Source organism: Pelmatolapia mariae, linkage group LG7 (genome assembly GCF_036321145.2).
Source record: "Pelmatolapia mariae isolate MD_Pm_ZW linkage group LG7, Pm_UMD_F_2, whole genome shotgun sequence".
Classification (NCBI taxonomy): Eukaryota; Metazoa; Chordata; class Actinopteri; order Cichliformes; family Cichlidae; genus Pelmatolapia; species Pelmatolapia mariae.
This window is the reverse complement of record NC_086233.1, coordinates 34,676,714-34,693,596: the sequence shown is the minus strand read 5'-3', so window position 1 is coordinate 34,693,596 and position 16,883 is coordinate 34,676,714. Positions and strand designations below refer to the sequence as shown.

Here is a 16,883-nt window from a genome sequence, read left to right as displayed (position 1 = left end):
CTCCAAGCTGAAGTTGTGAAACTCTTAAGTGTTGATATGCTTCTCCAAATTTCTCAGCATTCATCATCCTTGGTGTTGAAAGTGAGCACTAAAAAAAAGGCGACATCCAGGCAATCGGTTCTGCAAATTATTTGCGGTTGCCTTCAGATTTGGGAACACAGACAGATTTATTGTGCCTCCATTCATTATCCTGTCTTCACACCACAATGCATTTTAATTGCAGTGTGGTTTTCCTTCTCTGTTTATCATCCCTGATAGAAAAAAAACCCCAAAAAGTGTCACTGCTCAACAAAGACAACTTCCTGCGCTCATATTTCACTGCCTGTCACTCAAGTAAATACTCCACTTCACCCATTTACTTTATAGACACAAAGAGCTGGGAAGGAACTGAAGAAAAACAAGGCATTAATCACGGTAGCTTTATTTAAAATAGGAACAGCGCATTAGTGCCCTGTAATATCCACCTGATTATCAATTCCATTCTAACCAAGGTCATGAAAAAATATGCTAGTAAGCTATTATACTGTGTGTGAACTTTTTATAATTCTTGTCATGAAATTAGTGTCCATTAGAAGACCTTGTGCTGCTCGTTTGTGACAGGTATAATCACCGGTAGGTAGGTAGAAAGGGGTAAGTGTCTTATTACATTATGACGGGTCATACCATCATTACAGGAGGGGTCATCAGTGGAAAAGACGCAGGGGGGGTTGTCCAGTGGTGGGCCACCACTGGGCCAGTGGATCTTCTCTGTCTGGGACCAAATGATGTCTTTGGTGGTTCCATTGTAATATGCAACAACCTGCAAATACAGAGGAAAAAAGTCTTAATTTAAATATGCTCAAATACAGCACCAAATGTTTCTTCTCTTTAGCCTCAAAGTGGTGGATTTAAATTTTAATTAGTCCAATACTTTGGACTAATATTTAAAAAAAATGTGATAATCATAGTGACAATGATGAGTCAGGTGAATACAGGCCAGAGACTGGTCTACAACCATCTGGCAATCACCAGTTCTGAGGGAAAAGTGTGTCTTCCCCAAACTGGCAAGTGGTTCCTGGAGGTCGATGGAAAATTGATTACTAAAGCTACAATCACATAGGCCTAGAGGTCAATCAGTGACCTCTGGCAACCACCAGTCACTAGAGAAAAATGTGTTTTCCCTAACCAGCTGGCAAAACCTTCCTGAGATTGCTCTGGTCTCTGGCAGATTGTCACAATTGCAACACAACTGTCGGCCAGGAAACTGGAGTTCAGCTCACGATTGGGAGTATTTTTAAGTTTGTCTTATACTTAGTGTTCACTTTTGTTTAGTTTAGGAAAAAAAATTGAACACAATTGTTATCACACCAATACTTTGTGCATGGATGGATATGTTGATAGTTAGATATGATTGAAAACATAATAACCATTGGCTGCAAAATAGTATCAACCCTCCACAGGCTGCATGTTACCACCATGCCTGAGGAGTTGGTAATGTTTAACCTGGCAAGCATACTTGCTAAATATAAGTATTTAAAGAGGATAAATATAGTGAGATCTGAAGCTACAAAGCTCATAGGCGACTAGCCTTGAAAAGCATAAAGACAGGGAACCAGGTACCTTTGTTCTTCTCCAGTGGTGCTTCTAAAATTTGTCAGGGTGACAATGCTGTTATTTTATTTTATACCAGAAATTAACAAAAAAGGTAAAAATGAAAAGAGCCAACTGAGTTGATATTACAAGAAGAGCTGCTTGCATGTTTTCCCTCAAGTCATATAACAGATAAGGTTTTCAAAGAGTCTTTATTACCTCAGTTTTAACTTAATTATCGTATTACCTTCATTTAAATTACTTTCCTGCAATCACAATTGTACAAAGGTATTTATTTAAACCTATCAACATAATCAACATATGTTTCACGTTACTAACCCCCTAACCTGGTATAACATAGGTGATCATTGCATGCCATGGAATGTAATGATTAAAGGAATTAATGAAACGTTCAAGTGAAAATACAGAACTGTAGGATCAACATCCACACAAGCAACGACCATCCTGAAAGGCTTGTGCGCAAGGGAGAGAGCTTTATTTTGACAGCTCCATGAGCAGCATCTGTTGTCCTGCTGTGAAACACGACTCCTGTGTTTCTAACGAGCCGGAGGAAGTTTTATGCTTTCCACCCCTGATCCCAACATGTTGTGTCCTCTCTGCTAAAGGCTTCAAGGCCGTCGCCCCTACACAGGGTCATCAAAACAATGCAGAATGCGTTCAGTGAAGAGCCAGAAGCTGCACACACTGAAATAGCTCCAGTATTTTGGTGCAGGGGCTGCGTTTACGTCACTCCACAGCCAACAGACTCTTTGGTGCTCTCTCGTAAAACGCAATATCATAAAGTTCATAAAATATCATTAAATTGTAAATACCTTAAAATTACACCCATATATTACAATGATTGGTTTTGCTGAAGAAGGCTATGTAAAGCTATAACATAACTTGGTCCTTTGGTAATATATATAACAATGCTGAAAGAAAACTAAATAATTAAAGTGTACCAAATTAAAACATTTCTTTCTAGTGGCCAGCAGGGGGTGACTCCTCTGGATTCAAAATAAGTTTTTTTAATCCATCCATCTTCTTCCGCCATCCATCTTTTACGTCTATGCGAAAATTACCGTGCTTCTCACTTGATCTATAAACTCCAACTCTTCTCTGATAAGTTTCAATTGCTAGTTCCATGTGATCCTCAACACAGGAAGATGTTTATTTTGGAATCTGTGCTCTTATTTAGATTATAAAAAATTATGAGTTTGGATATGTTATGGCTACCTTGTGATTGGCAAGTTGCATGCCATATGAGCATGGTGATGGGCAAAAGTCTCAATTCATAGCTCAAACCTGAAGTCCACAAACCAGTGGGTAACAATGCCATCTGTTACATGATATACTGTCTACCATACGTATGCATTTGGAGTACCTTAATAAAATGGAAATACTTCATTTGATTACGCCAAAGTCATGCTAATGTTACTTTTTTTTTTATCAAATCTAACACATAAATCCACTTATTAACAGTGTAGCTTGTGTTTTTATGTTAATATTACATATCTTTAAACATTAAGCAACAGAGGACGTTACAAGAACACTTCCACAAACAAATTTTGTTTATATGAGAGTTTCTGTTCAGTGGAAAATAAATATTAGTTAATATTCTGTTTCCCATAATCCACTGATACAATATATAGACAAAATCATTGGACCACCTACACAATACACCTACAGGAGTTGCTAACCCTTGGAAACCCATGCCGAGATGCTCCAAACGCGCAACTTTTGTGCTGATGTTGCAATTATTGAGCTAGCGGAGGGTTGATGGATTTACACAATATTCTCTTTAACGCTTGACATGGCTAAGTGCTTAATTTTATACACCTGTGACAATGCAACTGAAAACAACTGAATCAAAGATGAGGAGAATACCTTTTGTTCATATATGTATCAACAAAAAACTTCTAGCTATGTTCAATACAGTTACAAAAATCTGCTTCTTATTTTCTTAAAGGGATTTTTCCCCTTGTGCAAAGATGAACATAGATTTTTATATTGTTTTATACTGTTAAGGTTGAAACCTAAAACTGCTCATGTGATGTTTTCATCAGCCTGCTGGTCAATATGAATCCACCAATTAAAACCCAGGGATAAATGAGACCAGGAAGTCACACTGACAGCCTCTCAGGACCACTGTGAAATTCTAATTGAAGTCATGTGTAGCTAACCCACTTCTTCTGCCCTCAGGGAGGAAAAAACACACTGGAAGCGTTCACAGCGGTGTTTGCAGAGCACAACATACAAAAATATTTTCATCGGACTGTTTGGGGGAACTGAGGTTTTATGCATCTTATCATTAGAGAGGTCAAGACCCCAGAATATCTAACAAACAGGCCACTTTCCATGCATGATGTCGAACATTTTATTTCACTGCGTCTACAGCCAAACATGAGGAAAGGCTGTGGTTTAAAACTGCACATAACGCTGAGAAGAATTTTGGGAAAAATGTACAGTAATTAGGGACACATTCAGTAAATTAGTCTCTCGCTGTCTGCAATTTGTTTATAATTTGGTGTCATTTTGTGTGGAAATCTCAGAAGTGTAAATCAAAAGTGTTCAGTAATGGGACTATTTTGTAGGAAGCAAACGTATCAACTTTGAATATTAAATAAAATATGAATTTGTTTTGCATTCACTACAGTATTTCTGCACTAAACTGCTTGTGACTCTTCTCCCAGGCAGCTTATTTAAGGGATAAGCCAGTAAAAATTAATCACCGTATTAGCCACAGTGAAACTTGCTGCATGCAAAAACACTGCAGTAGAAAGAACGACAAGGTTTATTTAAAAGAATCTGAAAACACTCTCTTTGGTATTATTAGTTCAGTCCCAGCCATAATATGTATATTCAGCAAATCTATCTATCTATCTAGAGAAAGAGATGGTAACTTTAGTATATCAACAAAAACATTTTTGAATTAAAAAGTTCAAATGAAAAATACAATTAAGAACTTTTGTCATGTGATGACTCCAAATGACACTATTTATAATGATTCAGTACTAAAGCTGTATTTTCATTACAATAATATCATCTTTTATGAAATTATACAACTAAAATGATGATGATGTAAAGGATTAAAAATAGCTATCAGTTTGTTTAGGCCTACTTTGAAGAAGCTATAACGCTTTGCTACCTGTGTTTTTTTTTTCTTTGATCTAATAAAAAAAAGTAAACCACTTTGATAATAAATGAAATATAGAAGCCTTAAAAGAATTAGGACAGTTTAAGTTTAATCTCAACTTTTTCAGCACCAGAAGAAGACAAATCTGTGCACACCCTATTAAATCCTCTATTTTCCCTACCTTTTACTTTTTTCCATTTGCTAGAAAGTAAACATGGCTAGGGCACCAGCTGATGAGACAAGTTTAATAGGTGAACAATGCTAAAAAAAAAAAAAGTAAACAATCTACATCTAACAATGATGAATAAAATTCAAACGCTAAGGAAACTTTTATGTTGTTGTTCATATTCATTTGGTATTTTGTCAAAGTCACAAGAATCTTCTAGAGATGTGCAACAGAGGTGCATGAATCTCCTGAGCTCCAGGTTCATGACTGCAGATGCACAGCTGGGTATCAAAACTCAGCCTCTTTTGGACCAAATTAAATTTCAAATAAATCCTCATTTTAACACTTGGAAAGGGTTGTTTGGAGTTTCCAAGTTTGGAGTGTGTTTTATGCCTTCACTAGAAAGCCAACTGCGTAGCGATATGAAGAAATGAGGGTAGCAGGAGCTGGGGAAGAACATGCAACAAATGTCTCCGCACACCAGTTGGTATGCATCATAAGTCTTTGCTCACTACACTGTGCCAAAAACTGGTTTAACAGAGAAATGAAAGTTTATATTTCTGAAATAGGTTTGTGAGAAAATGATTGTTTGGTAGTGAAACGTATTAAACACTCATCGTCAGCCCAGTTAATTCCTAATAAAACTGTGCCAAATCCCACTGATAACTGTGGCAGCTCTGTGATACTCTGTGTGCCTCTAGGTGTTTCTGTCTTAGAGGTGCCATATGTTGGAAAGCACTTCCTATATCTTTAAATCTTTAAATCTCCCTACTGTGCAAAATGCACAGATTTAGCCCGAGTCTTCATGGAGCCTTGAGGGCTTATCACAGTAAAATCCAATAAGGTGTTATCACAGATTAACATCTTCATGTGCAGCTAAAATAACTTTCAAAACCCTCAATGAAACTATAAAACCATGACTTACCCCGTACTCCCCTGTCTCCTGGTTGGTCATCGCCCACAGGTCAACGTCAATATTTCTGGCATTTTTTTCATCTGTGGAAACAAGTCCGGTCACACCTGAAAACACGAAGAACGGCCACATTAAAGATTTGACAATGGATCGCGATCTGTGGTGTTTTAAAACAAGCCAACCATGCACCCAGGAGTTTTCATATTTTTCTTTCAAATGCTCATAGACAGCACTTTCTCTAAATTGTTTATAACTTGGAAATACCATAAGCAACAGTCAGACTAACAGCAATAAATCCTTTGCTGATAAGTGCACAACAAGTGTGAAAATCCTAACCGTAACCGTGACTTGTGTTTAATATAATAATTGCATGACGGGAACTCCATTTGCAGATTTTACGCTGAGTATTCTCCTGACCAATAGCCTTTTGTGTAACCTCTAAACAAAAGAAGTGCATTTGTTGAACCACAGAGGCACCACTGATAGCTTAAAATGGTCCAAATTCAAAATGTTTTAAATCAATGATGTATGAAATAAAAATAACAGAAATGGAACTGTGACATCTAGGATTCAAAGCTGGGTCTCTGGTACATCAACTAGCCCCACAACATCACAGTGTGGACTTTTTCCCAGCTAATCATCTTGTTTCTTTTAAACGACTGTTGAAAACTCATTTCTATAGGTTAGCATTTCCTTAATCTTTAATGTTCTTTAACCTTTTAACTTATCTTTAATATGGGACTTTTTTGTATAGCACTTTTATAAAGTGCTTCACTGTTTGGATAAAGTTATTATTATGGTTATTATAAAAAAGATTTTTTCATAAGGGTTCAAATATCTGGAAACGAGGACACTGAGTTTTTAAATTTTTTGCTGGAAAATCTACCACACATGAATAGTCCTAATAAAAAACGGAAAATTGCAACACAACTGAAGCACCTTTTGAGTGCCTGCACATAAACTAAAACAAAAAAACCAACAAGAGGAGAAAGCATTGCTGCATTTTAAAAAGATGAGAGCTTTCATCGAATGTTTGGACCCCAAAAACGCTGTTATGTCATCACTTAACAGGCAGACAGGATATTTGAAAAGCTTTTGTGTCCATCAAATTAGGTCAAGTTAAAGCAAAATTCGCTATAACGCCAGGAAAGTTTCTATTACATCCTCATCGTGCCCCCTATTTTCTTGCTTTTTTCTCATCATGCTGAGAAAAAGAAGCTGTTGAACTCTTTCATGCCAAAACAACTAAATCCTATTGTTCTGCTTATTTCCATTTGATATGAGTGCAGATCTGGCAGCTGATAAAGTAAACAAGGAAGTGTGTGAGCGGGCACATCAAGCATCAAATGGCTATTAGCAGGAGTGTTGTGTGATAACGGTTCAATTATGCTGTAATTATGATGTTGAAAGGGCACATTTTAATCGCATTCTGGGTTCAACGGTGCTTTACGATAATGTGCAGCTGGTCACTTGGCCTCGCAGCGAGTACTGTTCCCTGTTATCTGAAGTGCGGTAACGGCTTGAGGGTGAAATGAATGGCAGTGTTTAAAGTGGTGGTGGAGACCTAAATCCATACTTTGCATTAGGTCTCATGCATGAACATTCAGCGATAGATGCAAGATCAAACAGCGGCAGAAAAGCTCACTGTCGCTGTCTTTTCATTTCTGAAACCTCTGAAAGACTTGTTGTTACAAATTTACAGAAATGTACTCACCCCAGAACTGGCGGTTTTGTGTCCTCATTGTGATGTTAATGCCGTCATTCTGGGCTCCCCCCTCTGCCAGTGTCTCCTGTAAGGCCATCGCGTATAGTACAAAACCATCATAGAAGCTTCCAGCGATGTAGTCCATCTGCAAGAAGAGACCAAACAGCAGCATGAGGATATTCTGCATTACACTGGGCCCTTTTAAACATTCAATAATACATAATACAATAAACATCATTTATCATTAGGTGCTGACAATGACACAGGTCAAATCGATTTTTTTCTGCACAGAATATCTGAAAAAAAAAAAAAGATTAAGCAGGTTACGATTCTAATCAGAACTCACAAATATGTTAAAGGTGATAACTTACCAATGACGGCTCCAAGTGCACACCAAAATCCCTCTGAGCTCTGGCATGGAGTTTCTTCTGAAAGTCTTTGTATTCTGGATTATCAGGAGGCCGGTACGTTATGACGAAAACAGACTAGAGGAAGCACAAAGACGGAAATGTTAACAAAGAGTGAAGATAGATATGAGAGATGTATTCTTAAAAATACTCTACATTTCCCTGGTGGTATACACAAGCTTCCATAATTAAAATATCAAGAGCATTGATGGTGTGCTTAGAATGGTCAAAATGTTTTAGATGTGTTTTGCCGTTGTTTGAAGTCATCTTCACTGTGGAAAAATGTAGCATTACATATGCGCTGGGTTACAAGAAGTAAATACATTTTTGCAAAATAGCTAGCACAGTGACCATAACAATCATGATCAAATGTGTCAATTATCACTTCTGTCAAGTGCACAATTTGATGTGCTTAATCGGAGACAACATCATCCTTCCATAATGAATGCACTAACCAAGTAGGTCCATAGTATACATCTGAAATGAGACACGAAGACTCTCTTTTAGAACACTTAAAGTACTAGTTGACTCAAACTAGCTCAATATTCAGCTGTTCATTCCCTGGCTGTAGCAATTTTATCATAGTAAATTAGAAAGAAACACATACTAAATGTAAATGACAACAGCTTGGCTGTGTAATACCCCGAGTTACCTAATGTGTAACCACCTAAACATGCACTCTACAAAAAGAAATGCTGTTAAAGTTGTTGAGAGAAATATTAGTGAAACACTGAACAAATCCAGCTTGTTTGGAAGGGTTTTCTAGGACATGGAAGCACAGCTTAGGTTTACAAAGTTGCATCTTAACAAACAACACGAGTTCTTGAATAGTGATGAGACCAAAGTGGAGATGTTTGGCCATAATGCACAGCACCAGATTTGGTGACAGTTAACACAGTGGTGGTTGTTTGGTCTTGTTTGTGGCCACAGGACCTGATCCTCTCGCAGTCATTGAGTCGACTATGAATTCTTCTGTATATCAAAGGATTCTAGAGTCAAATATGAGGACATCTGTCTGACAGCTAAAGCTTGGCACAGACTGAGATATGCAACATGACAATAATCTCAAGCACATCAGCAGTAGGTTCACAACAGAATGGCTGAATGACTGAAGGTGTTGCAACGACCCAGACTTCAACATGGCTGAAATGCTTTGATGGGATCTTAAGATCTTAGAATATCTCCCCCACAATCTAAGCAAGAGAATAAGTCAACAAGATAAGTGTTTGGTGGTGTGTACTTAGTTACAGTTAGCATTCATAGAGTCCTGTGAAAACAGTATATTCATGGTATTAAATGAAGCCCAAAATGAGTGTCACAAAGACACACTTAGCTTGTGTTTCAATGATGCAAGTAACAAAATAAACTGTTTGAGTTATTTATTTGTATTAAGCAACTAACAAACATTTAAAAGGCCTGTTTTTCATCCATCCACCCATTTTCAACCTAGACTCCAACATAACTGAACTACTCTCCTCACACCTCTGTCAGCAACTCATCCCTCACTCTGGTGACTAATTCACACTTTATTCAGTAAAAAGCAGGTCCTAAAATAAAGCAGCTGCTTAGACAAAACCCTCTCCAGTGTGGAATATGTGTTTCGACAAAACATAAAAACACTATTGGTCTTATAATTCGTCGTGCAATTACAAATACAGCCTGACAGAGTGTGTTGTTACTTCTTTAATGACTTCGAAAATTGGTTCAATACAAACTGCTCTGCAGGCACAAGTGCTGAGAGAGACCTTTAGTCTAGCAATCAAATTTTGACCCAGACGTTTCAGTGCAAATATTTACCTTTGCTGACCTTTGATTCTGTCGATACACTCTTAGTCACAAAAACAAGTTTTTCGCAAAAAAACAAGTTGTTTTTTTTTTTTTTTGCTCTTATCTGGAAATTCTACAGCTTGGTTTTCATGTTACAACAGTTACTGCAGACCTACCACAAACTTCCACAAGCAATTATTGCTGTGAAGGAAGCATATTGCGATAATGAGACCTGTTACGGCATGCAGACAAATTAACACCTTTCATGATGAAAAATATCAGATCCAAAAATGTGGCTTTACAGCTCAGAAGGTTAGAAGAAGTTCAGATTCAGATGAACAGATAGAGACACAGAGTGTTTATCAGTTCATGCTTTCAACATTGCAAAACAAGCACTTCCTTTCATTATTAAATCTTCTCTGCGATCTTAAAATTGCTTCCTTCTTGAAATAAATCCAACCCTTGTGGATAGGTATACAGTTTAAATACCTTATTATTTGTTAGGATAAAATCTATACTTTTGCAATACTAATTATTTTGTTAAACCCCTTGAATTAAAAAAAAGTCGAAAAACTGTCAAAAAACCGTGCTGTAACATAAGTTTTACAAGACTGTACAAGAACATTTTCCAGCTATTCAAAGTCAATGTTTTATCTTGTTATTGGCGATTTAGGCAAAAATAGGCTGTACATTATGTCTTAATCCACTATTTATTATGCAAGATTTATTTTACAAAGGCTACTCTGCTTCAAAACTACTGAAAATACTTCATTAAGAGAATTAGGGGGAGCCAGTGTGACATTTAGGGGAATAAATTAGTCGACTGACACATTTGTGCCTACTTTCTTATTTCTCAGTTCACTAATTTATAGGGCTAAAAGGCCTCCTGTAAAAACACATCCCCCGATTCATTAATGTCAAGAATTTCCCTCTTTAAAGTGGTCAAAGTGTCTGAGAAGAGGAACAATTTGTGTCATCTTAGACTGAAGAGACCAAATTGGTTCAACTTTGTAAGATGAACCAATCTTACCAGCTTGTAAGAGTTTATGCAAATCTTTCATCTACATGTCTGTCATTACCATAAAAGCTTCACATGTTTTTAATTTCCACAGCCACGTTGAGTTTACTCAGCCCAATGGACACGGTAACTGAAACATGGTAATGCCACTCAATTAAGCGAGATTACCATTTCCCATGCCAAATGGAGGTCTTGTGTGATTTCCAATAGCAAAGCAAGTGAAACAGTGATGGCAGCATCTAATAAATCCAAGCATAAACAGGTATGTGTTCATTTTACCTTAAAAACCTTGATGGGATCAGCCCAGTCAGCTTTCTGCCACGGTTTGCGATCTGCCAAGATCTCAGCAAACACATCCAGATAGAAGATAGCATAGTTTTCTGGGTCCTGGATATCATTCTGAAACTGTTCCATGATGGTCATAAACGTCTCCAAGGGCCCACAGATGTACACGACTGTGAATAGAAAAGCATCAACCAATCACTTTTTAATTTTTTTCAAAACATACCAAAAAAGTCCATCTTGTGCTGGGTTCAGACTGTATCATATTTTAGCAGATGCATGTCTGGTGTTAGATAAATGATCACTCATATCATGTAATTTTAAACACCACTTAGATTACTTAGATCAGGGGTGTCCAACTCCAGGCCTCAAGGGCCGATGTCCTGCAGGTTTTAGATGCGTCCTTGAGCTTGATATCTAAAACCTGCAGGACACCGGCTCTTGAGGCCTGGAGTTGGACACCCCTGACTTAGTGCTCCCTAGTGCTCTATGCACTCTGGAAATAAATGTTCTAACATGCTAAACTTTTTTGTCAGCATTGCAGAAGGTGGATTTTGTCTTCAACTACGGTACCAAGCAAAGGTCTTGAGCCACCCCTCATTTCTTTACATTTTAAACGGTGAAATAATTGCACCAATTTACTGAAAAATGTGCAAACATAAATGGAAATACAGTTTAAAGGCACTGGACTGCCACTGATGCCAGTCCAGTTCTTTAGACTTGGTACACCTAAACCTTTTTTTCCCTGTTTCCCATTCTTAAGAAGCAGCAACTCTTACACTGAGATTATTCAGATGAGGTTTCAGTGAACAGTAGAAGGATCTGCTAAAGAGCAAGTTATCTCAGGTCATGTATCAGGTCTTTGCTGGTTTTTTCCTGGTGTTTTGTTTTAGTTTTTTTTTTTTAAACACATGACTTCCAGATACGGTTCATCTTGTGTCCTCCACTGGTCCAGTTTTTTCAAATCTCTTAAGGACATGTTAGATGGCATTCTGAGATACCCTAAGTATTCAGCTAACAGCTTTTTGAAATTGATTTGTTGGTGCAAAAAATAATATCTTATGTCTGTAAAACTGTGCTATCTTTGGCTTTTTTAAAGTAGATTCAACTAAAGAAAATTTTGTACAGGCTGTTAGTGCCTAAATATACAATTTACAATGGGTTCTTTGTAAAGTTGTTATACAGTATGTAGACACAACACTGGATCAACCCTTGAGTTAGGTGCTTTTTATTAAATGAACAGTGTTAAGCGGCTTAGCAAACAAACAAAAAAAGGTTCCTCTAAAACTCGTCAGGACTGGATAGAAAAATGAGTGAAAAAACAGCCAGTGACAAATGACAGACTTGGAAAGACCTTCAGAAAGCCTGGAGAACTACTGCTCAACACCACTTTAGGGTGGGACGTCACCTCACAGCAATATTGGGGGAAACACACTGACATTTACTTTACTTGAAAATTTTTAACACTTACTTAATGTTCATGCTTTCAGATGCTGCAGATATTCATATCAGCACATTTCCCGTGGCTTTGATTAAACACGTATACGGTTCCTTGAAATCTAATTGATCTCTGTTTGCTATCATTGTGACAAAACCAATAATCTCTATTAAAACCAGAGCAGTGTGACACATTTTCCACAGTTTCTTGTGGTTTCACATATTGAAATGAACAGCACAGTCTAAGTAGTGGGTAATACACTTCGACAGCTGGCGTTTATTTCAACTTTTGCAATGCCTGATTCTAATAAATGTCAGGCTTCAACAAAATGGTCTGTAGCAGGAAAGAAAAAAAATCACGAGCAAGCCAAGATGGAGAGAAAAGCTGTACAAAGATTGGGGTGGATATTAGTTCAGAGGACCTCAAACAGTGGAAACAAGTGAAGAAAGAAGAATACTGGACTAAATATTATAAATATTTCAAGGGTACTGGAGATAAAAAAAAAAAAAAAGTATATTTGGCAATACACAAACTATAATCCGAGAGCTTTACATAAATAAAACTGTCAAAAATATTTACTAGAATCAGAAATGTTTTTAAAAAAGAAAAAGCAAACAAAATTACAACTCACCCATTCAGTCCCAAGTTTTAGATCAAGATTCAACAAAGGGAACATTTCCCTTGGTTTTGTGGTTAAACCTGATGTTTTCAGACATTTGCAGGTCTCTGAGTCAACTGAGTTAAAAATGGTCCAAATCCATTAAATTCCAATAAAATGATTGGTGCAGCTAATCTCCAGGTGTGACAATTAACTTTAACATTTGGGAATCGATGAAAAAAAAGGATTTTACAAGATTTAGATTAGTCAGAAGTTAGCAGTTATTTATCTAGGTAAAGATATTCTGGCCATAGATTTGATTATTGCAAAAAAAAAAAAAAAAAAAAAAAAGCAGTTTATGAAACCTACACTTTTAATTTTTGTAAATTAAACCATTAACCAAAAACAGAATTACATAAAACGCATAACACTATGATAATCGGACACTGGACCAAGAACACAAACATAATAAAATGTCTAAAAACACAAATTAATGTGTCCAGTTCTGACAGTACTCTCTCTAAGCTTACCCACCTACACCCTCCTGCTGTTGAGTCATTTTTTTTTTTTTAAACCCCAAAAAGTTGCATTTTTTTCCATTAGTAGGCTCCCAACTAACAGACATTTCCTCATGTTTTAGAGCTGCTGCTGCTTCAACCCCAACCCTCAGCTCTTCCAGCTTGGGTCACCATGCCAGGTAGCTCTGTTGTGTGCTGGACCGATCCCAAAATAAACACGTTAGACAGCCAGAGGGAAAATGTCCTCTTGTGTTGCAGAAGTCACTGTGTTTACAGAGGGTTATATAAAAGTATCTAAAAGTGACTCTAAAGATTGTTTTTAAACCAAGATCTTGATTTAAATTCTGTTTTGTTTTTTTAAAGATGGCTTCATGATTTATATAATCACGTTTCAGTTTTACCTCTAACAGAAAGATTGTGTTTTCAGTGCTCTGTGTTTTCTTTTTTTGAAGCATTACTAAACATTGCAAAATAGAGCATTTGCTATTGTGTCAGGATCTTCTGTGTTTTTACAAACTGGCATGCGCCACCTATCCTGCAGCGTTCTGTTTTGTTCATGCACATATTTTGACACTGACCCAGATCTAAACACAAACAATTGTCAGTATTTTCTCTTACTGAAATAACACATACAGTAACGCATGTATTTGTGGCGGGTGTTCGTACGAACTCCTTCCTGTTCGCTTTACCCTCCAAACAACGCTGTTTCAAAATAATGATGCTCATTTTAAAAATAGGCTTAAAGCAAAAAACTTCTTTTTAGGAAAACACAGAAAATGTGATGTTTATGGTGTTTCAGTCTTAAGAATAAATATGCAGAAACTGAGCATAATACCACAATTACCAAGAGCACAGTTAACACTTGTTAATGATACATTATGTAATGATTTGTATGACTATAATTAATTTTGGTAACTTTCAGAATTAGCTATTAAATATACTTGTGCTATAGGGTCCATGTGACTCATAAAATTCACATCACATAGCAAAGTTTTCACAGGAAACAACAAATGTAATATTATACAAAAACATGGGATATTTCATCATTTAGTCTTTTTCTACTCTTCTTTATTAAAACATGATGTGATGGATCCTTAAAGACTGGACATATTAGTGCTTTTATGAGAGCAGCTGCTGTGTCTGCTACCCAATGTTAATATACGTTGTTTTAAATTTCACTCGGAGCTTTAAAAAAGAGAACCAACATCTCTATTCTATATATATCTTTTAATGCTACAATAATGATTGTGTTAATTTATAAGTCAGTAGGTGAATGTTACTAACTAAAGTATAAACTACAACTACATTTGGGGAAACATTTTAGTTAACTGAAATACAATATTAAAAAAGGAAGGTTTCGCGAAGAAAAATAACTGAACAAACTAACTAGAAAAAAAATAAAACGCAGGGAAAATGTCCTTAATTTTAGTCTTTTTATGGTCAAATTTGGGAATGCAATCTGCTTAATAAAGTTGTGAAAACTATAAACTATATGAAACTTAAATCAGAATAAAATGCAGAAATGTTTTTTTTTTTTTGTTGTTTTTTTTTATTATTTTATTTTGTGATCTTTATTTGACCAAATCACCTCTGCAAGGCAAATATAAGCAAAATGGTGTAAATGCATAGTTTGTCCAGCAGAGCGGCTCCACCTGCTGCATGAGTAACATCACATTTAACAACTGCGTCTTTATGTTATTTTTAAAACTATATTACTGGAAGATCAATAATAAGTGATATTCTCTTTTTCGGTATAATTCTAACATAACCACAGTGTAAGGCATAAATTTCAGACCCAACCTCAGAAGCCGATGTCTGGGAGTCGATGGGGAAGTGGACTCCAGCTTAGCATGTGCAGCTTGTTATCAACCAGTGTTTTGTTAGTTGAATGCTGACTTCATCTTCATCAAAAAATATCCCCCATTTTTTTCTACCCTTATTACAGCTGTTCTGCGATCCATTTTATCTCATTAAATTACCGTATCCGGTTTTCCTACCTAAAATATGAAGTCTGTAATGTTTGGTTTATGTTTCAATCTAAATAATACAAAATAACAGATAAGGCTGAAAACTGTTCAACAGCACCACAAACTGAAACCCCAACAATTGTTGTGTGTTGTAATTTGACTGCATTAGTTTAGGTGTATTTCATAAACAGGCAACGGGTTGCTGATTAAGGCTTCAGTGAGTCGTAATTTGAGATGCTGTTCTGTTATTTTCTTTGCTCACTGAAAGGTGTAATGTCATACAGCTGTTATTTCTGGATCCATAACAAACCGTTTTATGTCGGGGATTTGTAACAGACAGCACAAGACTGCTGTGCATACTATTATATTTTTATTTATTTTAAATTCTTATATTTTACTGCAGGTTTATCGTAGCTCTGTAGTGTGTATATGTCTCTAAAACGGAGTTTAAAAAGTTAAAATATGAAAGATCCACCACTATGTAGATGCCAGTTATAGAAACCCCTTGCATTTTTATACCTCTTGCAACAAAATAAGAGAAATTATAACATATGACTTTATTGACTTAGATTCTAAATCACACTATGTTTTGTTTCAGTCTGTTTCGGGGCTATTTCACTGTTTTGGTTGCTTCATAGGTAATCACATGCAAATGCACGAACAGAAAGGAAGCCAAGAATTGCACTCAGTGTTTTTGTTGCCTGGATTATGCAGGATTTTCTAACATGTGCCATGTTTGTCTTGCAGATGAATCTTTTTAAGGTGGGATTACCCTCTCCAGCTCTTTGTTTGTTCATCTTCTGATCTTTATGAAAGGCTCTTGTCAAATAAATGACTTGTAGCATAGCCTCTAGCCTTTCTTTACACAGAAAACTGTAAAGCAACATGCAGCTCACCAAACCTGCAATGGTTGAAGATGTTTTCACGGGAAACAGGATTTCTGTAATTAGACCGAGGCACTACCTGAGCTTCATTGTGAAGAGACACTCTTTTCATCCCTCTATCAGAGCTGAAAATCACTTGCATATGTACTTGAAAAAGAAAAAAAAACACATCAGGGCCTGATGTGATTGCTGAAAATTTCCCTCTTGTGCGCCATTAACAGAGTAAAAAGCATCAAGACGAGTGGGAAATGTGATGGGAGCTGGAATATATTCAGTGTTTAGACACTGTGCTAGATCTAAAAAAGTGGTCTAAAACCTTCCAAATCACAGAGGAATAGCAGAAGCTAGTCATGGAGGTAATTTCTTGACAGTTTGTGTAACACCTAGTGGGTGAAATTTCAATGTATGTTTGGGGTTGTTTTTTTTTTTTTTTTTTGCTATTTCTACTTTATCTTTAACACGGCAGTTTGTGAAACTGCCATAGCTTTTAATTTATTGATTTGTGTTTTCTTTCA

General features: G+C 36.5%; 1 protein-coding gene across 1 annotated transcript in view; it reads right to left on the bottom strand.

The window, feature by feature from the left end:
• The window catches only part of npr2 (natriuretic peptide receptor 2), an 87,687-nt gene that overhangs the window by 60,454 nt on the left and 10,350 nt on the right, over positions 1–16,883 (bottom strand). Inside the window, exons 2-6 of the mRNA XM_063478889.1 lie at positions 10,961–11,136; positions 7,861–7,974; positions 7,499–7,634; positions 5,797–5,891; positions 664–799 (exon numbers count right to left, since the gene is read on the bottom strand). Coding sequence (XP_063334959.1) covers positions 664–799; positions 5,797–5,891; positions 7,499–7,634; positions 7,861–7,974; positions 10,961–11,136 — 657 coding nt within the window. The remainder of the gene's footprint in view (positions 1–663; positions 800–5,796; positions 5,892–7,498; positions 7,635–7,860; positions 7,975–10,960; positions 11,137–16,883) is intronic.